The 25335-nt window shown below is 52.8% G+C and overlaps 3 protein-coding genes and 1 non-coding gene across 5 annotated transcripts in view; 1 reads left to right on the forward strand and 3 right to left on the reverse strand.

Moving 5' to 3' along the window:
- Positions 1-25335, forward strand: part of LOC102933291 (zinc finger protein OZF) — a 1218290-nt gene that overhangs the window by 980330 nt on the left and 212625 nt on the right. The gene's annotated exons all lie outside the window — the stretch shown is intronic.
- Positions 1-25335, reverse strand: part of LOC102934530 (zinc finger protein OZF) — a 1287564-nt gene that overhangs the window by 87817 nt on the left and 1174412 nt on the right.
- Positions 1039-6860, reverse strand: LOC102936090. The gene is made up of 3 exons (XM_037887500.2): positions 5575-6860; positions 1960-2169; positions 1039-1613 (listed from the first exon to the last, which is right to left on the reverse strand). Exons 1-3 carry the CDS (start codon positions 5722-5724, stop codon positions 1437-1439), a joined length of 537 nt encoding a protein of 178 aa, XP_037743428.2. The 5' UTR covers positions 5725-6860; the 3' UTR covers positions 1039-1436.
- Positions 14431-14502, reverse strand: TRNAG-UCC. Its single transcript has one exon. It is a non-coding gene; the product is annotated as a tRNA-Gly (tRNA).

Genomic DNA, 25335 nt, shown 5'->3' on the forward strand with positions numbered 1-25335 from the left:
TCGATCCCTGTTGGCAGAGCGCGTCCACGGTTGGGGCACTATCAACAGTGTGAGCAATGCACTGTGGGTACCTATCCCACAGTCCACCTCGACATCTTCTGTTGCTACGTGTTGTGGGAAGGTGAAGCGGATCGTGGCATCTCTTGGGACCGGGCTTGATGCATTGCTTTCTGTGCCAGCACTCCATGGGCTTCCAGCTTTCTTTCACAGCATTTTTCAATGACCCTTCTTTGCTGTGCACCCCGGCATCTTTGTGAGAAGGGATGGATCCTGCACTGCTCTCCTATGCTCTGTTAACTGTCATGAAGACATTGCGGATGGCAGTGCAGTTAATCGTGAAGTTCTAACTGAAGAAGACTCTCAGGTGCCTGACATGGTGCAGGATATGAACAGGAACAACTTAAGATTGCTTTTGGCATTCATAGAACAGCTGCATAGGGTAGACCATGGCTTTTGGGCTCAGGAAACAAGCACTGAATAGTGGGATCGTATCGTTGTGCAGGTGTGGGATGAAGAGCAGTGGCTAGAGAACTTTCAAATGCAGAAAGCCACCTTCCTGGAACTGTGTGCAGAGCTCGCCCCAGACCTGCAGCACAAGGATACCAGAAAGAGAGCTGCCCTATCGATAGAGAAGTGCATGACAATCGTTGTATGGAAGCTGGTGATGCCAGACTGCTACCTGTCGGTCACAAATCAATTTGGAGTCGGGAAGTCAAACGTTGGGGCTGCATTAATGCAAGTGTGCAGGGCAATTAATTGCATCCTGCTACGAAGGACCGGGTCCATGACTCTGGGAAATATGCATGAAATAGGGCAACCGATTTCTGCAAAGCCATCCACTAACTGTGGAGGGGCGATAGATGGCAAACATATTCCAATTTTGGCAGCATACCACCTTGTGACAGAGTACATCTATAGGAAGGGGTACTGCTCCATGGTGTTGCAGGCACTTGTGGATCACTGTGAGAGTTTCACTGACATCCATGCGGAAGGTGCATGATACACACATTTTCAGGAACACAGGCCTGTATAGAAAGCTACAAAGCAGGGACTTTATTTCCAAACCAAAATATTACAGTAGGGGATGGTGATCCTCGGGAGACCTCTTACAGCTGTGGCTCATGAAACTTTACACAGGAAACCTGAAGAGCAGTAAGGAACAGTTCAACAACAGGCTGAGGTGGTGCCGGATGACAGTTGAATGTGCCCTTGGCAGACTGAAGGCACGCTGGTGATGCCTTTATGACAGGTTAGACCTTAATGAAGATAATAGTCCCATGGTCATAGCCGCATGTTGTATGTTGCATGTTGCATAATCTTTGTGACGCTAAGGGTAAAAGGTTTGCTGAGGCTTGGAGTGCTGAGGCAGATCGCTTGGCTGCTGATTTTGAGCAGCTGGATACCACGGCTTTCAGAAGAGTCCAGAGGGGCGCAATTCAAATCAAGGAGGCTTTGAGGCAACACTTTGAAAATGAATCTCTCTGTGATTGGTGCTGCAGTGTTGCATTACACGTAGTCTCCATTGCTTTCCAGGAAAACATTTGGGCCGTACGTTCCCGCAAGCATAGGAATAAACTGGCTGTGTATGTATTCGTAGTGCCTGCTCTCTCAATCTGCAGGAAACAAAGATGAGTTACCGTTCAAAAACTTTGTTTTTATTGCACAAGAAACAGCGCACACAGACACACACAAAGAGGCTTGGTGGGAAAGGAGGAACCAGGGAAGGGCAGACTTTCAAAGGTGTGTGTATGTCCAACTCCCAGTGTGAAAGTTGTCCGAGGGGGTGGAGCGAAGGGGAAACCAGAAAGTGGAAAGGACTGTGAGGGCGGAGTTGGGGAGGAGGCGGGTGTATGTGCATGGAAAAGGGTTCTAAATGTGCTGCAGGGGAAGGCAGGCACAGATCTGCTCAGTCTGCAGCATTATTAAGGACTTCAGCATGTGTGTTTGTTCCTCCATTACTTTAATCTTCCGTTCAGTAGCGTCCTTAAATTCCTGATCTTCTTTTCTGTCCTGCCTTTCAGCTTCCCAGCACTCCTTGCATTCCCTTTTCTCTGCACTGGAGCAGTGCAGTACCTCCCGGAACATGTCTTCTTTGCTCCGTCTTGGGCGCTTTCTTATCTGGCGGAGATGCTTGGCCAGGGTGCTTGGGGGCGTTCCTGAAGGCCACATCTGCCGAAGCACAAGGAACAATGCACAGAAGCAGGACTGTTAAATTCACACACAACATTGACACTGTTTCAGTTAAATACACCTTTTGCAACATAACAATCACTTCTCACTGACCCTCGGCAAGCACACATCTCTGTGAACACCCAAAGCATGGTGAATGTTTTCCGCAGGTGCGGGTCATTCTAGCAGCTCTCTCACTGCTAGGGGTAAACAGGGAAAGGAGGTGTCACGCTGTATGGAATCTGGGGAACACGTGAGGATATTATGAATACCAATGGTGTAAAATTGCAATGAGATGTGCCAGATATGCCATGGAAGATATCTGCAAAAGTGTTATAATTTGCCAGATATGATAATCTCAGTTATGTGTTTGTATCACCTTTGTATTATGAGTTTAGATATGTACATATGTCTGTATTTCCAAACTTGTGCTATGCTTCTGGGTGACACCCCCAGACAGTTTGGCATCAGCACTGCCTAGCCTGCTTGATGGCCCATTAAGGACCATCAGCTATACAACTGACCCATTGAGAGAAGGCAAGGGATACACCTTATGACTCAGCAAGGCATGCAGGGACATACCTATGGACGGAAAAGGCTTCCAAGCCATGTGCTGGGCAGCTTGTGTTTGAAACAAAGGAAGTACAAGCCAAATGGCAAAAGTCTATAAAAGGCAGCTGCATCTTCTCGATTTTGTCTTAAATCCTGCTTCTTACTTCTGGAGGAACTTTGCTACAAACTGAAGCTCTGAACAAAGGACTGAATGACCCATCCAAGCTGTAGATGTGTTCCAGAGGAACTTTCAAGCCAGCAACTCACCAATACTGCTAAGAACCCGATATATGGACTTTGAAATCTGTGTGTGTATGTGATTGTTTTACCATTTAATATCTCTCTTCTTGCCCTTTCTGTTTCTTTATAAAAAAGGAGTACTTGTGGCACCTTAGAGACTAACCAATTTATTTGAGCATAAGCTTTCGTGAGCTACAGCTCACTTCATCGGATGCATACTGTGGAAAATACAGAAGATGTTTTTATACACACAAACCATGAAAAAATGGGTGTTTACCACTACAAAAGGTTTACATTTGGGGACAATGTATACCTTCAAATCAGCGGCACTGCTATGGGTACCCGCATGGCCCCACAGTATGCCAACATTTTTATGGCTGACTTAGAACAACGCTTCCTCAGCTCTCGTCCCCTAACGCCCCTACTCTACTTGCGCTATATTGATGACATCTTCACCATCTGGACCCATGGAAAAGAAGCCCTTGAGGAATTCCACCATGATTTCAACAATTTCCATCCCACCTCAGCCTGGTCCAGTCCACACAAGAGATCCACTTCCTGGACACTACAGTGCTAATAAACAATGATCACATAAACACCACCCTATACCGGAAACCTACTGACCGCTATTCCTACCTACATGCCTCCAGCTTTCACCCTGACCACACCACACGATCCATCGTCTACAGCCAAGCTCTGCGATACAACCGCATTTTCTCCAACCCCTCAGACAGAGACAAACACCTACAAAATCTCTATCAAGCATTCTTACAACTACAATATCCACCTGCGGAAGTGAAGAAACAGATTGATAGAGCCAGAAGAGTTCCCAGAAGTCACCTACTACAGGACAGGCCTAACAAAGAAAATAACAGAACGCCACTAGCCGTCACCTTCAGCCCCCAACTAAAACCCCTCCAACGCATTATTAAGGATCTACAACCTATCCTGAAGGATGACCCAACACTCTCACAAATCTTGGGAGACAGGCCAGTCCTTGCCTACAGACAGCCCCCCAACCTGAAGCGAATACTCACCAGCAACCACATACCACACAACAGAACCACTAACCCAGGAACCTATCCTTGCAACAAAGCCCGTTGCCAACTGTGCCCACATATCTATTCAGGGGACACCATCACAGGGCCTAATAACATCAGCCACACTATCAGAGGCTCGTTCACCTGCAGATCTACCAATGTGATATATGCCATCATGTGCCAGCAATGCCCCTCTGCCATGTACATTGGTCAAACTGGACAGTCTCTACATAAAAGAATAAATGGACACAAATCAGATGTCAAGAATTATAACATTCATAAACCAGTCTGAGAACACTTCAATCTCTCTGGTCACGCGATTACAGACATGAAAGTTGCGATATTACAACAGAAAAACTTCAAAACCAGACTCCAGCGAGAGACTGTTGAATTGGAATTCATTTGCAAATTGGATACAATTAACTTAGGCTTGAATAGAGACTGGGAGTGGCTAAGTCATTATGCAAGGTAACCTATTTCCCCTTGTTTTTTCCTACCCCCCCGCCCCCCTTTCCTCAGACGTTCTTGTTAAACCCTGGATTTGTGCTGGAAATGGCCCACCTTGATTATCACAAACATTGTAAGGAGAAAGAAAAGGAGTACTTGTGGCACTTTAGATAAGCTATTGCCAGCAGGAAAGTGGGGTCGGGGGAGAGAAAACCTTTTGTAGTGGTAAACACCCATTTTTTCATGGTTTGTGTGTATAAGAACATCTTCTGTATTTTCCACAGTATGCATCCGATGAATTGAGCTGTAGCTCACGAAAGCTCATGCTCAAATAAATTGGTTAGTCTCTAAGGTGCCACAAGTACTCCTTTTCTTTTTGCGAATACAGACTAACACGGCTGTTACTCTGAAACCTGTTTCTTTATAATAAACCTTTAGTTTTAGATACTAAAGGATTGGCTGGCAGCATGGTATTTTGGGTAAGATCCAAATCTATACTGACTTGGTAATGTGGCTGACCCTTTGGGGTCAGAAGAATATTTTATATATGTGAGCAGAGTTTTTAAAATAACTTCTCACTGTACTGGAGCTAGCTGCTGACTGGAATGCAATAAGGGGGCTGTGTGATTTCTTTTTTGCTTCTTGATAACCAGTGTGAGGAATCAGAAGCACAGTTTGTGACTGGTTGGGGAGTTTAACTTCAGTGTTACTCCCTAAACTGGTGGGTATCTGCACTCCCTTTTGCAGCCTGCCCTGAACTTCGTATTTCCAGGGAGGGCTGCCCCGGGCACCACAGGTCACATGAGGGTACATCTACTCCATGCTTGTGGCTTCCGCCCCTGTGCTGCTCACCTGCACAAGTGATTGCCAAATGGTGCGGGAAAGTTTCCTACAATGCGGGAAGGAACAAAGCTGCTCTGTCAAGGAACCTTTGGCAGAGGATTGCCGAGTACCTCCAGGAGATCTCTCTGGACTATTCCCGTGAGATCTCGGTATGCATCAACACCCTGTTCTGCCGTACCAATTATCTATACAGGAAACTGTCCAGCTCACAGAAACACAGCCAGCCTCCCACGTTTCCATAACCAGAACCCACCTTCGCACTACACAGGCCACAGCCACTTACCAGGCATCTTATCTCCTGCTTCTTGCTCCCCAGAGAGCAACTGCTGAGCCTGCCTAGACACCTCTGGAGTGGAGAACAGTTCCTGGCTGCTTGCCCCACCAGACGAGCCTGCTGGGAGCTGCACATCATCATCTGACTCCACCTCTTCATCGATTACTTCATCCTCTGGGTTAGATCCTCTTTCCACCGCCTCCACGTCCGCCGAAGTATCCACGGGGCTCTTGGTGGTGGAGGCGAGGTCACCACCAAGGACAGCGCCCAGCTCCTTATAGAACCAGCAGGTCTTAGGTGCAGCACCAGCGTGACGGGTTGCCTCCCTCGCCTTATGGTACGCCTGCCTCTGCTCCTTTATCTTCGCTCTGCACTGCAGTGTGTCCTGATCATAACCCTTTTCACACAAGCCTCGAGAAATGTGCCTGTAGGTATCCCAATTCCTACGGCTCCAGCACAGCTGGGACTGCACAGCCTCCTCTCCCCATATACTGAGCAGAACCCCAGTGGTCCAAGCGGGAGAGCGTTTGTTGCGATAACCTGCCCTGGTCACCTGGGGAGATGCGATGAGAACTCTCCACACCAAGCAGCAGGAAATGGAATTTCAAAAATTCCCGGGGCTTCTAAGTGGGAGGGGCAGATGGTTCTTTACCTGGCTGCAGGGCAGTGGAGTTCAAAATGCTGACCAGAACAGTCATGATGGGCATTGTGGGACACCTCCCAGAGGCCAATTAAAGCAATAAATACACTGCCACTTTGTCGACAAAAATTTAGAGGAAAAAGATGTATGTCTCTCATCTGGGTGGTTGTATTTTATTGCCAAAACAGGGCGTTTTTGCCGCCAAAAGTCACATCGCAGTCTGTACGCATTCATTCTTTTGTCGACAAAAGCTGGCAATGGGGGTAAGGGAGAGGTATCATTTTGCAAGTCGGAGCTGGTTTGTGTGGAGTAGGATCAGTGTTTGAGTGAAGGCCATAGGTAGGAAGCCAGACCTGAACCTCAGTTTTGCCTCAGCAAAGAGAAGTTGTTAGATTTTGTGCTGTAGTTCTCCGGTGCTCTGTTCCCAGTGTTCTATAGCAGGGGAGGGCAGAGTGCGAGTGTGCAGAGTTGAGATTGCATTGTAGGGGTGATGAACATTAACTGCTCATTTCCCCTTGTAATAACTATGGGGACAGGAATCCTTACCCAGTGAGGTCACATTCTCATAGGTCTCCTGCATGACGTCTCTGTAGAGGGCTCTCTGAGCGGGGTCCAGCAGAGCCCACTCCCCCTTGGTGAAATACACAGCCACCGCCTCGAAGGTCACCGGCCCCTGAAAGAGCAAGAGCCCCTCACTGAATACCTGCTGCTCCAATCACAACCCCACTACTCATGGGGGAAAGGAGCCAATTAAATGGGAGCTCTGGATGACTTCCCATCAACAGAGTCCCACCTCCACACCACTCAGAGGATCCAGGAAACACTGGGGTGAGGGGACAAAGAGAGTCCCTTTGTCTCTCCCAGCAGATCCATCACACACCTACTAGCAACAGATGGATACAGGAGATGGAGCCCCCAGCAGGGTCCAGGGCGAGCTCCCTGATAGGAAGCCCAACGCCCTCCTCCTTGTGAAGAGCTGGATATGAGGGAGGGGCACCTCCCCTAAGTCTGACTGGTAAGTGCCCCTTCATATCTCACAGCAGTCACTGGTTAGTTGGATCAGGCTCCAGAACTGGGAGTCTGGTCCGTTTTCCTAGCCCCATCTAGGTGGTTTGTTTCCTGTTCCACAGATTAGGGCATTTCCACCACCAAACCCCATGGGTCTGTTCCTAGAATCTAGGCCTCCTCCCTTTCTCCAGCCTGAGTATTTCCTGCCCCGCACCAACCACCAAACTAGACTGTGCAAACCTTACCCTCTCCGGTGTATTTGCTGTCCCTCTCCCTCCTGCAGGAACCCACCAGCCACCCCGGTTAATCCCTACCTGAACTGGCTCCTCTGCAGCCATTTCTCTCCCCTGTCTCACGGGAGGACAGGATGAGCTGGAGCGAGACACGGACATCGTTCTGCAGCCTGGCAGGGCGAGAAGGGCAGTCGTGGAGATTTCAGAACAGGCTTTAGTTCATTTCACATCACGATTCCCCCAGGCCCTTTCCCTTCGGACAGACATGATAGATTCTGCCATGCTGGGAAATTGCTTGATCTCTTTATTACGGTGTAGACCTGGCCCCACCTGCCAGTCTAAACTCCCAGAGACATTTTTTAAGCCTTTCCAGTAACAAAGTCTTTATCAGAAAAGAGCAGAACCAAAGGAGTTACTTTGGAGGATTCCCTCTGACACGGACACCATGGCAGCCACAGCCCAGCAGGGGGAATATGGAGTCTGGGACTGGCTTTTCTTCTCTCTGATCCTCATTTTGTTTACAGGAAAGTGATTCCATCCAGGGGTGGCTACGTTTTTCTCCCACAGTCAGCCTCTCTTTCCCCTGTCCCTGCCCCTCCGGCTGGAAAAGTCCTATTTCTGAATTGTTTGCTCTCCCATGGCTGGATTTGCTCCTGCAATTGCTAATGGGAGGAGAAATGCGGAGGGGCTGTTTGTGCAGAGTCACTTTCATGCTAGTCCCCGGTGTAGCAGAAAGAGAAAGCCTGAGACAGGATGGTGTAAGGCTTAAGGCCCAAACTAAAATCAAGCTCTTCTGATACAAAGCAAAGTTTGCAAGAGTCAGGGTCTGAGCAAAAGTCTGGCCCAATTACAAAACAGATGCCTGCTTGCAAGTTCACTGTCTGGTACTTGAACTTGGCAAGAACAGGGCTGGTGTTGCAAAAACACAACCACTCCTAGGCACTAAGAAGCCACGTAAACACCTACCAGAGGGGTAGTACCAGAACACCTCGATACAAAGTTATAGTGTAAACACACTCCCCAGAGAAGATACAGGGACACGGTTTTGTTTAATATCTTCATAGATGATCTGGAGGATGGTGTGGATTGCACTCTCAGCAAATTTGCGGATGATACTAAACTGGGAGGAGTGGTAGATACGCTGGAGGGCAGGGATAGGATACAGAGGGACCTAGACAAATTGGAGGATTGGGCCAAAAGAAATCTGAGGAGGTTCAATAAGGATAAGTGCAGGGTCCTGCACTTAGGACGGAAGAACCCAAAGCACAGCTACAGACTAGGGACCGAATGGCTAGGCAGCAGTTCTGCGGAAAAGGACCTAGGGGTTACAGTGGACGAGAAGCTGGATATGAGTCAGCAGTGTGCCCTTGTTGCCAAGAAGGCCAATGGCATTTTGGGATGTATAAGTAGGGGCATAGCCAGCAGATCAAGGGACGTGATCGTTCCCCTCTATTCGACATTGGTGAGGCCTCATCTGGAGTACTGTGTCCACTTTTGGGCCCCACACTACAAGAAGGACGTGGATAAATTGGAGAGAGTCCAGCGAAGGGCAACAAAAATGATTAGGGGTGTGGAACACATGACTTATGAGGAGAGGCTGAGGGAACTGGGATTGTTTAGTCTACGGAAGAGAAGAATGAGGGGGGATTTGATAGCTGCTTTCAACTACCTGAGAGGTGGTTCCCAAGAGGATGGCTCTGGACTGTTCTCAATGGTAGCAGATGACAGAACGAGGAGTAATGGTCTCAAGTTGCAGTGGGGGAGGTTTAGGTTGGATATTCGGAAACACTATTTCACTAGGAGGGTGGTGAAACACTGGAATGGGTTCCCTAGGGAGGTGGTAGAATCTCCTTCCTTGGAAGTTTTTAAGGTCAGGCTTGACAAAGCCTTGGCTGGGATGATTTGATTGGGGATCGGTCCTGCTTTGAGCAGGGGGTTGGACTAGATACATCCTGAGGGCCCTTCCAACCCTGATATTCTATGATTCTATGACACACTGACCCCTCCTAAAGATCAGGGCAGGATGACAGGGTGATGGACAGAGATCTTTTGATCTAACCCCCAAGCACAAGGTGAAGGGTGGTAACTAATCACGTCAGGGGGCAATATATAACTTGTTTGTAACAGTGTAGAAGAGAGGGGTCTCAGAGGGGGTGGAAAGTCCCACCACTCTGAGCCGAGTCCATTGTAATGGGCGTCCCTGTGTTATTGTTGCCGAACAGTCTGCCGGGCATTAGGACCGTGCATTGTTAACAATAAACCTGGCCAAGCGCCTTTGCCACTCAACCCAAATCTGTGGTCTTCTTGGGCAGTTTGATCCAGGCTTGTGGTGCTGGCTACCTGGCCAGAGCTGGTGCAGCAGGCAGAGGACACACACACAGCCAAGCCCTGACAACAGTCAGCATTTTCCCTGAGGTCTCTCTCAATTACTTGGAGTCTCTGGCTCAGAATTTAGTATTAACAGGGCCTAGGGCTGCCCTAGGGGGCTAATACCAGCCGGAGAAAGTCCTCATCTTGGCCGGGCACAGAGGTAACTTTAATTCAGGTCACTTCCGAGTACAGGTTCTCTCCGCCTCCTCCCGAGGAAGCAGCAGCTGCTAAGCCTGCACTCCAAGATCACAATGGAGGCTGCAGCATCTGACCCAGGAAACTGAACCCCCGTATCCGAGCAGAGGGACAGAGAGTTTGAGCAGCCTTCCCTCCTTTAGCAACAACCAGAGCTCTCTGGGGAGAGCAGCAAATGAAACCACCTCCCCACAGGGACAGGTGCTGATCTCATTTGCCCCCCTGTTCATCTGGAGTCACTCCCTGTCTTTCCTTGCAGTGACTCCGGATTAACACTGGTCTCAATGACACCAGAAACACAGTTCAGAAAGCATGAGTCCAGAATCCTCTTCAACAGATCACCGGGTGTGAGTACTAACTCCCTTCCCACCTCCCTCACCCCCAGATCTAGGACAAGGACTCAGGGCAAGAGTTTTCTCTCCAGAACCTAAAGTTCCTGAGGTTTGGAAGAGGGGAGAGAAGCAAAATCAGTTTTTGATAACTTTCTGTTCACTCATCACCACCCCCTGCTGGCCATTCACATAGGCAGAGGGAGCCCTGGGGGATGCTTCTTTAAAGGGAGACTAGAAGGCCTGGAGAGCCAAAATATTTAATAAATTTCCATGCACCGTCACTAGCAAATTATGGCCACCATGAATCCACCGCAGAGGCAGCTACATCTTAGCAGTGTGGGAAGCAACCCCTCATGGAGACAATTTGTCGTGGGGTTTGGAGATACCTCTGGACTAGCACTGCCCTCAGAGTGACCTCCTCATCCTGTGCCGGCAGGAGAAAAAAAGGGGCCACCCAACTCCGCTGTTAGCAGCCAACGAGGGGGAGGCCTCTAGCTTTGATGTCTATTAAGTATGTGGCTGGCGTCTTTAATCGGCAAACCTTTTAGCGGAGATAAAGGTGGAAACAAACGATTCTCAAAGGAGAGGGGAAAGATGATCACTGGGCAACTTAACTCCTGCAACCTCCAGGATGGACAACAATTTAGGGCAATAGGTTCCCTCCAAAAAAGGAGAAGTTGCTGGGATTTAGAAGCATGGGTACCAGCCGCAAACCTGACAGGATTTTTAATAGACATTTGATAATGACCTAGAAAGAGGCAAAACCTGAGATGTGAGACCCGCGTTCAGAAACGAAAGAGAAAAGGGTGAAAATCTGAGGAATTTTGGATCCGTTTTTGTAAATAAGAGAGGAGAGAGGAGAATCGGGGGGATTTGCTATCAGTTGCGGAGATGAGGTAAAATCTGAGTGTGTTTCCTCATCAATAGCTGATAAATGAATAGAGAGAAAACGGGCAACATTTACAAAGATTTCACAGCCTTGGTCGGGAATTCGAGAAAAGGGCTAAAGCTGCGATTTCGTTCGTCTTTTATCATTAGAGAGACAGAAAAAATTCTCAGGGCGTATTCGGGCAACGTGTTCGCGTAGCTGATAGAAAACGGGGAGAGAAAACGGGGTCCCAAACGCCGCCTTCGACCACCTGAGGGGGAAACACCCAGGCCTGAGGGGGTGCTACGGGGCTATGAAAGGGGGGGAGCGGGGAAGGGGGGACCCTTTGAAGGGATTTTATGGGGCCGCCCGCCACAGAAGCGGAAAGTGACGGGTCCCCACACGGGCCGCAGGGAGCCGGGGGGACGGGATGAGTTTTAAGGGGGCCGGGGAGCGGGAAGGCCCCTGGGGGCGGGAAGGGGGGGCAGCAGTGGGGGGATGGGCAGGGGGCGGCTGTGTCGGCAGTTCGGGGGGGGGGCAGCCGCGGGGATTGGGGAACCCGGGTCGGGGCCGCCCCCATGGGGGGCACGTGCCCCGCCCTGGCAGAGACCGGGCCCCCCCCCGAGGCAGCCGGGTCTCAGGGCTCCCCCCAAACAGCCCCCCCCCGGGAAGGACCCATTTCCCACCCGCCCCAGGAGGCGTCGCTGCCGGGGGGGGACCCCCCCGGGGGGGAGACGGCCAAGGGGCACGGGAGGGTTAGGGGGAGAACGGGGGGGGCGGAGGGAAAGGGGGGGTCACCCCGGATTTTACAGCCACGTGTGAGGCGGGGAGAGAGAATTTGTACCGGGGGGGGGGCAATTAACTCCGCCCCCAACCGGCTTTTCCCCTCCCCCCACCCTACAGGGCACCCCCGGGGTCTCTCACTCACCGGGGGGGGCTCCGGCCCCAGGGCTGGTCCCGGCTGGAGAAAACGCCCCCCCCCCGCGGCCGGGCACGGAGGGGTTAATGACGGGCTCGCTCTCCCCCCTCCCCCCGCCCGGAGCGCAGGGTTCGCACGGGCCGGAAGTGACGAAGCTCCCCCCTGGCGCCGCCGCGGCCGTTTGCGCCGTTAGGGCGGTTGGGGCGCGCCGCGCGCCGGGGGGGCGGGGCTGCGAGCGGCGCGGCGCCCGTTGGGGGCGGGGCTTGTGCCGCGCGCGGGGCTGGGGGCGGGGCGGCGAGGTGCGCTGACCTTTCCCCCACTTCTCCCAGCCACCCTCTGCGGGGGGGGGGGCCGCCTGAGGGGAGAGGGGTGGGGGCTGTTAACCCTTTCCTGGTGGGTGGGTGTGTGGGGGGGTCCATCTCCCTCTGGGTCGTTGGTTGCTTGGTGTCGCTGTCCGGGCCATTGCATTTGCCTTCGTCTTCTCAGATGCCCCATTGATAGAGGGGCGAAGGCCCCCCCCCCAGCCCCCCACCGCGCGGCGACACCCCCACCTATGTCCCCCAGAGCAAGCAGCCCTTCCCCACCCCGCCGGGTCGCAAGGCAGCATGCCGGGGAAACCGAGGCACGCAGCGGCTTCCAAAAGATGGCCGACTGCTCCGGCTTCCTCACACGGGCCTTCTAGCCGACGCCGCGGGGGCGAAGGTCCCGACCCCTGGGCGACCCCCACATTATAAAAAAACTGCACATAACGACGTAGTCTGTAATGAAAGGCAGGTGCCCGGTTCCCCCAGTTCGGTTCCAAATTCTCTTCGAGAAACGCCCCCGCCGGGACCCCTGCGCTCCCCAGCAGGAGTGAAGGGAGAACCCCCTCCCCAGCTCTGCCCTTAGGCTGATTTACTGGGGAAGGGGGGAGAAATTATTCTTCGCTGCTGAGCAGGGAGCCAGGGCAGTTCCCTGGGAATCAAGGTTCCCAGCCTGGCCCGGCTGCTTCATTGCCCCCCGGGGCCCTGCGGGCTCAGACGGTCCCGGAGCTGCTCAGTGAGCTTCCCCCGTGCGGCTGGCCGTGCCTGAATATCCCACTCTAAGGGCCCGAGTTCAGCCATCAGCGAAGGCAGCAGCTTTGCCCCCCACTTCAGACGTGTCGAGGCGGAGCTCGGGGGGGGGAATCCCGGGGAATAAGGACTCACTCGATTTGCCGGCGCTCGGGATTCTGCCATGAGTCGCGTGAGAATTATTGTTTTTCCGTAAAGCCCCAGCTCCTGGAGTCAAGTGAGTACGTGATGATTTCAGCCTTGGCTCTTAAAGAAACAGTACGTGGCTGTGGAGAAAGCTTCAAAATGGGACCCCCAGGCACCCTAAATGCTCAACAGGCAGAAGGCGATTAAAAAGATCCAAAGCTCTCTTCCTTTTTTGCAGAATCTCATGGTTTTAAAGCCAATCTCGTGATTTTTGGTGCTCTTGACTCAGGGTTTTTGAACGTTTGGGGTTGGCCGTTCTGCAGACGGAGAGCTGGGCACCCTCCTTCACACCCAGCGCACCCAGACTTTGCTACAGCTTTAACTCTCTCTTCTCCTTCCTGCCGCTGTCATGCAGCGGGGAATCCCCGTTCCTAGACGTGCTTTCCCACAGACAGTGACGTCCCCACAGGGCTGAGTCCCCCCAGGGCCGTTCCGGGGGCTCCAGGCCCCCACCCCAGGACAGACGGGGCAGTAATCGCACATCATCCCTTTGTGGGACAGGGGACAGCAGCTCCATGCTGGGCCCTGGGGCCCCCCCAAAGCACCTGGGGGAAGGGGGAAGTTCAGCCCCCATCTCAGGGGGGCTCCTGCTGCCTGGAGGTGACCATATTCTCACAGCCCCTCCCCCTCACAGAGACACCCCATAGCCCTCCCCCTCACAGCCCCTCCCTTCCCACTGACACCCCCATGGAACCTCCCCCTTACAGCCCCTCCCCCTCGCACTGACACCCCCATGGACCCTCCCCCTCACAGCCCCTCCCCCCACACTGACACCCCCATAGCCCTCCCCCTCACAGCCCCTCCCTTCCCACATGGAGGGACTTGTTTGCTGGGGCCTGACATTACAAACCCAGGTGTGAGATTTCTGAGGATTTACTCACAGAGCCCCCCACCCGGGCCCACACTGCTCCCCTGAGTGCAGAGGGGCTGGGCTCAGGTCCACTGGCGCTTGGACCCTGACCCGGCCTCTTACCCCCATGGGCCCACCCGGGCCCCACTCGACCTCTTCCCCCAGGGCCCCACCCACGCTGCTCCTTCCCGGCCAAGAAAAGAGCACATCCCTGCATTGGCCGGGAATCGAACCCGGGTCAACTGCTTGGAAGGCAGCTATGCTCACCACTATACCACCAATGCCTCTGGGGAGAGTGTCTCCTACGTGCCACTTACACCAAATGACTCACCCCCCAGCGCTCAGGAGCTGGCCGGACAGGCTGGAGGCGGCCTGTCAGCTGGGAGCAGAGACGGGCTCCCAGCGCGACGGACAGATGGGGACACGGGGGCCACATCCCAGCCTGCGGGAGCGCCAACCCCACCTCTGCCCCCTGAGACGGGCAATGAAAATCCATGACCAGAATGGCAACTTTCACCGCAGAAGGAAGGAGACAGCTCCTTCTAAAGCACCTTGTGCGTTGGTTCCCGCTACGCACGGAAGGGTTTGCTGCAGCTGCTGACGATTCCCATCCTTGGGCTCTGCCCGGCTAAGCAACGACTCAGGCTGTCACTCAAGTGGAGCCGGGAGATGATTTTTGACAGGGACGGCTGCCTCGTCTTAAGGGTGTTCGTCGGTCACCTTCTAATCTAGCGGGTGCTTGGTCCGTGCAGCCAGCCCCCGCTCCTGGGTCTCTCCCGAGGAAAGAAAGTTTCTGCGCAAAAGCCCAACGCTTTTCACCGAAAGGAGGGAAAGGCAATGGCCAGCAGGACATAAGGAAGGTAGCGATTCTTAGGGGTAATCCATTATTTTTTGTCAAGGTCCAAATGTCTTGTTTCAGAGAAAATAATAATAAAAAATAACAATAATGATAATAATCGGTAAATAAAAAGATTTCGGCATCCGTTCGAAAGCGTCTGGCAGTCCGGATTTGGCCCGCCATCTGCCTGTTGACTACCCCTCTTCTACACGCATTGACTCTGAGAGGTGATTTCTTTCCACTCTCTCGGCTTTGAAGAGCCGGTCAGTTTTACCCTCGGTGTCCTACCAGGCTGACCAAGCCATGTTATCGACGACAGCGACACTAGGATTGAAGGATTATATCGTATTATAAAAAACTGTAAAGAAAGATGTCGTCTGAACATGAGCTTTCTGTTCTGAACGGCCGGTTCCCCCAATTTAGTTCCACATGCTCGTCTAGAAATGCCCCCGGGACCCCCGCACTCCCCAGCAGGAGTGAAAGTAGAAACCCCCCGCTCTGCCCTTGGCTCCAGGCTGATTCATCAGGGATGGGGGGAATGGACTTTCTTCGCTGCTGAAAGGGAGCTAGGGCAGTTCTCTGGGAATCAAAGTTCCCTCTCTGCTTCCTGGGGCCCTGCATGCTTTAGACCTGGGGTTTTTCTGAACCCCCCAACATGCTATAAAAACTCCCCAGCCCACCTGTGCCACAACGGTTTTTCTGCATCTCCAGTAGATTAAAAGCCATGGCCAGTGTTAGGGGGTAGCAGGCAGGGCGATTCCCTGGGGCCCCAGGCCACCGGGCGCCCTGTGAAGTTAAGCTGCTCGGGCTTCAGCTTTGACTCCGGGCAGTGGGGCTCAGGCTTCAGCTTTCCGCCCTGGGCCCCAGCGAGGCTAATGCTGGCCCTGCTCTCTGGTTTATTTTGGCAGGTCCCCTGAAACCTGCTCACGGCTCCCCGTGACCCCTGGGTGGAAACCGCTGCTTAGTTCCTGTCCCGGAGGCCAGGCAGCTGCTCAGTGAGCTTCCCCCGTGCGGCTGGCCGTGCCCGAGTACCATAATCTGAAGGCCTGAGTTCAGCCATCAGCAAAGGCAGCAGGTTCGTCTCCCCACTTCGGCCTGGTCGGAGCAGAGCTCCGGGGGTCCCGGAGAATAACGGCTCGGTCGGATTGATTGCCCCTCCACGCCCAGCGCGCCCAACTTGGCTGCAGCTTTCACGCTCTCTTCTCCTTCCTGCCGCTGTCAGGCAGCGGGGAATCCCCGCTCCTAGACGTGCTTTCCCATAGACAGTGGAGTCCCCCCAGGGCCGTTCCGGGGGCTCCAGGCCCCACCCCAGGACAGACGGGGCAGTAACCGCACATCACCCCTTTGTGACTCCCAGGGACCCCACAGGGACAGCAGCTCCATGCTGGGCCCCAGGCCCCCCCCCAAAGCACCTGGGGGGAGGGGACAGTTCAGCCCCCATCTCAGGGGGCTCCTGCTGCCTGGAGGTGAGCATATTCTCACAGCCCCTCCCTCTCACAGCCCCTCCCTTCACACTGAAACCCCCATGGACCTTCCCCTCACAGCCCCTCCCCCTCACACTGACACCCCCATGAACCCTCCCTCTCACAGCCCCTCCCCCTCACACTGACACCCCCATGAACCCTCCCTCTCACAGCCCCTCCCCCTCACACTGACACCCCCATGGACCCTCCCCTCACAGCCCCTCCCCCTCACACTGACACCCCCATGAACCCTCCCTCTCACAGCCCCTCCCCCTCACACTGACACCCCTAGAGACTCTTCCCCTCACAGCCCCTCCCCCTCACACTGACACCCCCATGGACCCTTCCCCTCACAGCCCCTCCCCCTCACACTGACACCCCCATGGACCCTCCCCTCACAGCCCCTCCCCCTCACCCTGACACCCCCATGAACCCTCCCTCTCACAGCCCCTCCCCCTCACACTAACACCCCTAGAGACTCTTCCCCTCACAGCCCCTCCCCCTCACACTGACACCCCCATGGACTCTTCCCCTCACAGCCCCTCCCTCTCACACTGACACCCCCATGGACCCTCCCTCTCACAGCTCCTCCCCCTCACACTGACAACCTCACAGCCCCTCCCCCTCACACTGACACCCCTAGGGACCCTCCCCCTCACAGCCCCTCCTTTTATACTGACACCCTCATGGACCCTCCCTTACAGCCCCTCCCCCTCACACTGACGCCCCCATGGACCCTTCCCCTCACAGCCCCTCCCCTCACGGAGACACTCCATAGCCCTCCCCCTCACAGCCCCTCCCCCTCACACTGACAATCCCATGAACCCTTCCTCTCACAGCCCCTCCCCCTCACACTGACACCCCCATGAACCCTCCCTCTCACAGCCCCTCCCCCTCACACTGACAATCCCATGGACCCTCCCCTCACAGCCCCTCCCCCTCACCCTGACACCCCATGAACCCTCCCTCTCACAGCCCCTCCCCCTCACCCTGACACCCCCATGAACCCTCCCTCTCACAGCCCCTCCCCCTCACACTGACACCCCTAGAGACTCTTCCCCTCACAGCCCCTCCCCCTCACACTGACACCCCCATGGACCCTTCCCCTCAAACCCCCTCACAGCCCCTCCTTTTATACTGACACCCCCATGGACCCTTCCCCTCACAGCCCCTCCCCTCATGGAGACACTCCATCGCCCTCCCCCTCACAGCCCCTCCCCCTCACACTGACGCCCCCATGGACCCTTCCCCTCAGAGCCCCTCCCCTCACACTGACACCCCCATGGACCCTCCCCCTCACAGATCCTCCCCCTCACACTGACACCCCCATGGACCCTCCCCCTCACAGATCCTCCCCCTCACACTGACAACCCCATGGATCCTCCCCCTCACAGCTCCTCCCTCTCACACCCCTAGGGACCCTCCCCCTCACAGCCCCTCCTTTTATACTGATACCCTCATGGACCCTTCCCCTCACAGCCCCTCCCCTCACGGAGACACTCCATAGCCCTCCCCCTCACAGCCCCTCCCCCTCACACTGACGCCCCCATGGACCCTCCCCCCAACAGCCCCTCCCCCTCATAGAGATGCCCCATAGCCCTCCCCCTCATAGGCCCTCCCCTTCACACTGACACCCCCATGGACCCTCCCCCTCACAGCCCCTCCCTTCATGCTGATACCCCCATGGCCACAATGATGCCCTGTAGTCCCGTCACCCCAGGAACGTTCACCTCTTTCCCCTGTGGGCCCCAATCCTTTTGCCCCCATGGGCTGGGCTGAGTGAGGGGGGTCCGGGCCTTTCCACCCTGTGCTCCCCCATGACCATGCTTGCTGCATCTAGCATGGGTCCCTCTGCCCCTCCCCGGGGGCTCGGAGGAGTTTTGGGAGACCTTGGGGGAGGGGCTATGAGTGGTTTGTGGGGAACAGGGGGGTTATCCGTGCAGAGCATCCAGGGGGGTACAGTAAATGGGGGTGTATGGGGCAGATTGGGCAGCAGCCAGGCCAGGAGGATAAGGGTTGAACCCCCTGCACTGCAGGGTTACCCCCACCAGGCACCCCACTCCCAGCTCTGGGCCTGGGGGGGTTACAGACTGCTCCCCCATCTGCTAGCAAGGAACCCCCTGATCCCAGCACTGGGGCTGGAGGGGGGGATATACTCTGCACCCCTGTTGCCCCCCTGATGCAAGCTCGCGCAAAGTAGGAGACATTTCTCTGCTGGGGGTGAGGGCTGGGATTGGATGTCATTTTACAACCCCAAACCCTTCAGAAATCATGAGTCAGTCCCCTCCTCCTCTCCCCCACCCAGGTGAGATTTTGAACACATGGGGTCAGTTTGTTCCCCGCCCAGTGAGAGCAGCCCCAGCTCCCTGCCCCTCCTGAGCCAGGCCATGCTCAGCTGCCCAGAGAAAAGCCCCAGGATGCTGCCGCTCGAGGGGACCCCTCCTACAGACAGCCTAAAGTCCCTCTAAGCTGCCCCACTGGAGGGGGACTCCACCCCCGTGCTGCCTCTTCCCCCCCCCCCGGAAAGGCAGCCCAGGTCCGAGCCGGCTCTGGAGACTGGACTCGTCTCTCACTCCAGCGCTTTGGTCTCCTCCCCTCCAGGGATTGTGGTTCTGATGGCGGCAGACCCCGGGTGGCCCTGCGTGCTAGCAAGGCGGGCCCGTTCTGTGCTTCAGCCTGCGGGCACAGGCTCCGTCACTGTGGCGGACAGGCTCAGTCCGGCACTCGCTAGAAATAGCCTCACCACTCGCTTCGTTCAGGGCCTACACTGCTCCTGGATGGCCTGCGGGCTCCTGCCTCAACTTTCTACTGGCCAGTCTATGGCCCAAGACAGACACCGCAATCATTCCAACTTGGCACAGGCTTTTCACCTCCGTTTACAGCGCTTCACAGCAGACCCCCGCAACATCAGCTGGGACTGACCAGGCCCAACGCTGGGAAAACCAGAGAGGACCACAGCTGGACTTGGCCATGACAGCGACTGCAGAGAAAAAACTCCTGCCCGCAATGTTCCCTCTAATTTTTGACAGGTTTCAGAGTAGCAGCCGTGTTAGTCTGTATTCGCAAAAAGAAAAGGAGGACTTGTGACACCTTAGAGACTAACCAATTTATTTGAGCATCAGCTTTCGTGAGCTTCCGATGTATGCATCCGATGAGGTGAGCTGTAGCTCACGAAAGCTGATGCTCAAATAAATTGGTTAGTCTCTAAGGTGCCACAAGTCCTCCTTTTCTAATTTTTGACAGGCTGTGTGCGCAAAAAATTTCTTCGGTGCAAATTGTTGGGCTTCTGTGCAAATTTTTGTGCACGCGGGATTTCGCCGTGTGCGCGGGGTTTAGGATCTGCGTGTGCGTGCTCACGCACACAGCTTAGAGGGAACAGTGCCTGCCCCTGCTTAAAGACACCCCCCCACCTCACTGACCCCTCCACAAAACCCTGTACAATTCAGCCACTATGGTGTTGACAGACTAAATGTATGCGTGTTAAGAGGGCATATTGGGGGGTTGCCCTGGATTTGAGGGGTGTGTATACCCCAGAATGTGATCAAGCTAATTGCAGCCATATTATGTGCATTCAGCCACCCTGAAGTAATGAAATAGAACACCGCATAGTTAAGGGTTAATTTGGAGACAGGCTTTCAGACGCAAGGTCAAATCTAGCTGGCAGTTTTTGCTAAACAGAATGGGAGGGAGGGATAAACATGTAAACAACTGAGCCTGAAAACCTGGGTGGTTGGGAAACCTTGAGTCTCGATGCCGCTGATATGAAAAGTTTATTGAAAGTTAGAAAAGTGATGATTTAGTAGGTGTCATTATGACCTGTGTGTTGTGTAGAAGTTAGTTTTAAAAGATTAGCTAATATATTGCACTTTGGAGCAGTCCTCTGAGGCCATCTTGACACCCTTTCGCCCCGGTGGGACAGCAACTGTCCACTGCGAACCTGCTGTTAATTACTCAATACCGTTCCAGATGTTAGGTAAATATCTGGGATGTTCTAAACCTATTGCTTATGTTCGTGTGTGCTTAAATCTGATAAACGTCAGTTTTAGATAGAGCACGCTGCCTTGCATGAATCTTATCAGACGGAAGTGCTGTGTTCCTGTTGATTTATTCCTTACATCTCCTCGAGTGAAATAGTTAAGTTGCCCCTGTTGGGGGTTCTGTTGGGGGTTCTGCAGTTTTTCTGCAGAAAAGGACCTGGGGGTTACAGTGGACGAGAAGCTGGATATGAGTCAGCAGTGTGCCCTTGTTGCCAAGAGGGCCAATGGCATTTTGGGATGTATAAGTAGGGGCATTGCCAGCAGATCGAGGGACGTGATCGTTCCCCTCTATTCGACATTGGTGAGGCCTCATCTGGAGTACTGTGTCCAGTTTTGGGCCCCACACTACAAGAAGGATGTGGAAAAATTGGAAAGAGTCCAGCGGAGGGCAACAAAAATGATTAGGGGACTGGAACACATGACTTATGAGGAGAGGCTGAGGGAACTGGGGATGTTTAGTCTTCAGAAGAGAAGAATGAGGGGGGATTTGATAGCTGCTTTCAACTACCTGAGAGGTGGTTCCAGAGAGGATGGCTCTAGACTGTTCTCAGTGATAGCCGATGACAGAACAAGGAGTAATGGTCTCAAGTTGCAGTGGGGGAGGTTAGGTTGGATATTAGGAAAAACTTTTTCCCTAGGAGGGTGGTGAAACACTGGAATGCGTTACCTAGGGAGGTGGTGGAATCTCCTTCCCTAGAAGTTTTTAAGGTCAGGCTTGACAAAGCCCTGGCTGGGATGATTTAGTCGGGGATCAGTCCTGCTTTGAGCAGGGGGTTGGACTAGATGACCTCCTGCGGTCCCTTCCAACCCTGATATTCTATGATTCTATGATTCTATGAATGATGGATGGACGGTGGATGGACAGACAGATGGACAGTGTACACGGTGAGGGAGGGCCTTCTCATCTGTATCTGAGGTAGGCTGAAGAGGAAATGACTGGCAGTTCCTCATCCTATCCTAAGCACACAGACTCTGGAGGGAGCAGATGTAGGGTTTGTTAATAGAAGACATTCAGGGTAGCAGTTAACTATAAAGCAAAGGATTGTGTGGAGAACAGGGTTTTCTCTTGGGGACCTGGGAGGGAAAAGAAATCTGTTAACTTTTTCCTGTGAATTCAATTTGCTTTTCTTGTTCTTTTCTTTTATACTGAACACACCCAGAATGGAGATGGTGAAACATCTCCCTTAGGGAATGGTTTTGAATCCCTTTCCTTCACTTCTTACCCCCTTTACCAGAGCAGATAGGAGGCATATGATTTGTTTTCAAGGACTTCTGGCCAATTTTCATTGTTTTCTTTCTAAACGTTTATCCCTGCAGTCAGCCTTGCGAGTTGGTTAACATCTAGTGGGCAGCCATGACCATCTCTCCTTGGCTTAATTAAAGGGCAAACAACTTCATTAACACAGAGTTTAGGGTGCCTGGTGGGATATCATCCCTTGCAGAACCTCAACTTCAGCACAACTCAAATGTCTGAAAACCAGGAAATTCACCATTAAGGTTGTCCACACAACCTTAACTCTGCCCTCTGTCCAGAATGCCCCAATGTGCCCTCTTAATGCACATACATTTACGCTGTCAGCATCACAGTGGCTGAATTGTACAAGCTTTCTACCTCCATTTACAGCCTTTCAAACCAGATCCCCAGCGTCAGCTGGGCCTGACCAGGCACAACCCGGGGCAAGTCAGAAAGGGGGCGCAGGCTGGGCTTGGCCCTGGTCATGACTGTACAGCAAGCCCCCTTGCCTCTACTCAGAGACACTCTCCCACCTCACTGAGCCCCCTTCAGTGAGCCACACTGCTCCCTCTCTCTCTCTCTTTCACACACACACCCCCCCAAAAGCCTGGGCTGGGAGAGCTGATTTTCTCTTCTGGTGTTCTGAGCCCCACACGATACAGTGGAGTTGAGATCAGCACACCCTTCACATGCTCCTCCATGAGGACCAGGTTAATTTAGAGGGACTGGCTAGAATTTGAGGTCAGCTGGTGGATCTGCCCCCAGATTCTCTATGGCTCTGGCCCATGTTGCTTATTGATGGAAATGTGACTCCATATCCGCTTATAATTTGTATTAAAATGAACAAATAAAATGAAGAACACACACCACACTAAGGCTAAGCCCCTATAAACACTAATAAACCAACTACGAGTTGAACGCACAGTTAGGAAGTTCAGCTCAAACCAGTAAATCAATGAATCAACAACAATATTGCACTGAAATCAGGTCACCAAACTGAGTCAAATCATCAGACTCATACAACAGATATTCAAAGCTTATAAATCCTAGCACAGTAACCCGAGCGGATGGGTGTCCATTTCGGGTACATCTCCACTGGAATAAGACCTGCAGCTTGGCAACAGATGGCCCGGGTCAGCTGACTTGGGCTTGCAGGGCCCAGGATGTGGGGCTAAAAATCACAATGTGTAAGTTCAGGCTTGGGCTGGACCATGGGCTCTGACACCCCACGAGGGGGCAGGGGTCTCAGAGCCCAGGCTCCAGCCCAAGTCCTCACGGCGGGCAGGAGGTGCGGGGAGGGAGCGGGAGGTGCTGATCGGCGGGGCTGCTGGTGGGTGGGAGGTGCAGGAGGAAGGGGAGGAGCTGATGGGGGGCGGCTGCAGATGGGTGTTTAGCATCCACCATTTTTTTCCCCATGGGTGCTCCAGCCCACTGCAGTGTAGACCGGACCTTTGACACAAAACCATAGAAACAGGACTCGACATTCGTGTGTTCTGCACGCCGGACACGGAGGCTGACCCATCATTCCCTCACTTGCACAGCATGGAAGTCCCGGTTGCCCAACCAGGCAGGCAGACTGGGATCCACGGGGAAGGAATGTCCTCTGAAGGCATCAACTATTCCTTTCTTCAGCTTACGACACTTTGGATCCAAACGGTAGAGGACAATTGTTCTCAGTCTAACCACGGCATCCTTTGACACTGTAATCAATGCAATTGAACTAGGGAGTGTTCTCAAAACAGTTTACCATAGTAACCCATAGCTTCTTTCTCGTGAGGCGAAAACCAACCACGGGGTGCCTGCTGTTTCTGCCTGAGTTCTTGACCTTCATCAGGGTAAATTTACACTTCTTTGGGAGAGAATCTTTTTTCCAAACAACCCAAAGTCTCAGCCGTGTTAGTGAGGAACGGCTTCCCCAAACATGCCCAGTTCTTTTCTTTAATCTGATGGCACAAGTTTAAGTTAGGGACCAGTTGCAGGTCTGGATCAGAATCTCTGGAAGCTACCAAAGGTGAGATTTCTTTCTGAAAATAGGTGGGGATTTTTTTTTTTTGCCGCTATCTCACATTTAACACTGATTTCATTCTGTGGACATCTGCAGCACCGACAAAGGGTGAGTGCAACAAAAACACCACCTCTGCATCTGCATCGTTCGGGACAGCATTTCCCAAATCACAGGAGTAGCGAGGAGATCTCTTCAGGAATAACCCCCTGTAGGGCCTGGGTCACACCTTCTTTTCGAACCAAGAGACTTACAGTTTCCCAGTTCCAAGTCACTTATTGTGGAATTCTATTCCAAGATCATCTGAGACAATACTGACCCAAACAGTTGAAAACCACTGTAATTGTATTCAGTCACTTCAGTTAACTGCACGATTTCGGACGTCCTGTGGTTCACCATTTCAGAATGGAGATTTAAAGACAGTGCTGTTTCCTTGGTAACATGTCCAATAGCACGGAGTATTATCCTTTGTTGACTAAAGTGCACCTGAACTTCCTCCATGTCATCACCGAGTGGTGGGGAAAAGCAAAAATAAATAAAGAAATGACTCTTTTAGCAAATGGTCATTTGTCTCAAAGCCCCCAATAAATCTAAGCTAGATTTGGTCAAACAAAATTAGTACCCAGTTATCTGACCCAATGGCCGACAGGAAAGAGAGAAAAACCCACATCACAGAGGGGTAATAAAGACACTTTCAGTTACATATAAAATGAAATTCCAGAACAGGATACATCTGATGACTCAATCAGGACAAGAGATTCTCCCATCTCATTCTCCTCTGATCCGTTCAAACTTGCTTCACTCAGCATTGTCTCATTATTATTGAGTTGTGTTATTCACAAAAGTTTTAGGATTATCATAACGGCGGAAAAGCAGCCAACCTTTCCATCTACAAACAATCCCATTTCAGCAGGGAAAAGCCCAGGAGTATCTCTGCCAATAGATGGAAACTGGGATTTAAACTCCCACTGTGTCTGGGATCCATTGGAATTCCCCTTCCAGGTCAGTGACACTTTCATCTCCAGCCCTAACGAGTCTGATTTAGGATCAAAGGCACCAAAGAGAGAGTCTAAAGCACAGAGGGCTGAGAACACTGCATCATGGGACACTTTGGGAGGTGGAGGGGTAGAATGCAAAGAAGATAAACTCTACACAGCTCTTGTAGAAGGTAACACTGCTGGGGTGATGGGGAAGGAGAGAATCCCTCCAACCCATCCCATCTCTTTCTGGTGTCACAGAGGCTGAAATGACACTGTCCCTCCCCCGCTCTTTGATATATTTAAATATATTTGTAATGAGAAAAATGGTACCCCAAAATAACCGCTATTCAGTACCACCCAGGGCAATTTGAGAACAAGTGGGAATGAGGCAATCTGTTCCCTAAAGGGGAAACTTGGTGACCCTAACAATTGCTTTTCAGGGAGAGGCACAGTATCAGTGTGATATTCCAGGTTGGTTTAGACTAGGACAAGTCATGGCTAGGTGAGGTGATGAGGAAACGGGCGTGATAACCCCGGCCACTCGACACGGGCTACATCTTTTA

The sequence above is a fragment of the Chelonia mydas genome, chromosome 28 (genome assembly GCF_015237465.2).
Source record: "Chelonia mydas isolate rCheMyd1 chromosome 28, rCheMyd1.pri.v2, whole genome shotgun sequence".
Taxonomy (NCBI): domain Eukaryota; kingdom Metazoa; phylum Chordata; order Testudines; family Cheloniidae; genus Chelonia; species Chelonia mydas.

Excerpts from the sequence above, each read along its gene's own strand:
- LOC102936090 (XM_037887500.2), bottom strand. The coding sequence starts at position 5,724 with ATGAAGAGGTGGAGTCAGATGATGATGTGCAGCTCCCAGCAGGCTCGT. Across the intron at positions 2,170-5,574 it reads AGCAGGAGATAAGATGCCTG|ATGTGGCCTTCAGGAACGCC; the intron begins GTAAGTGGCTGT and ends GTGCTTCGGCAG. Across the intron at positions 1,614-1,959 it reads CTACTGAACGGAAGATTAAA|ATTGAGAGAGCAGGCACTAC; the intron begins GTAATGGAGGAA and ends TGTTTCCTGCAG.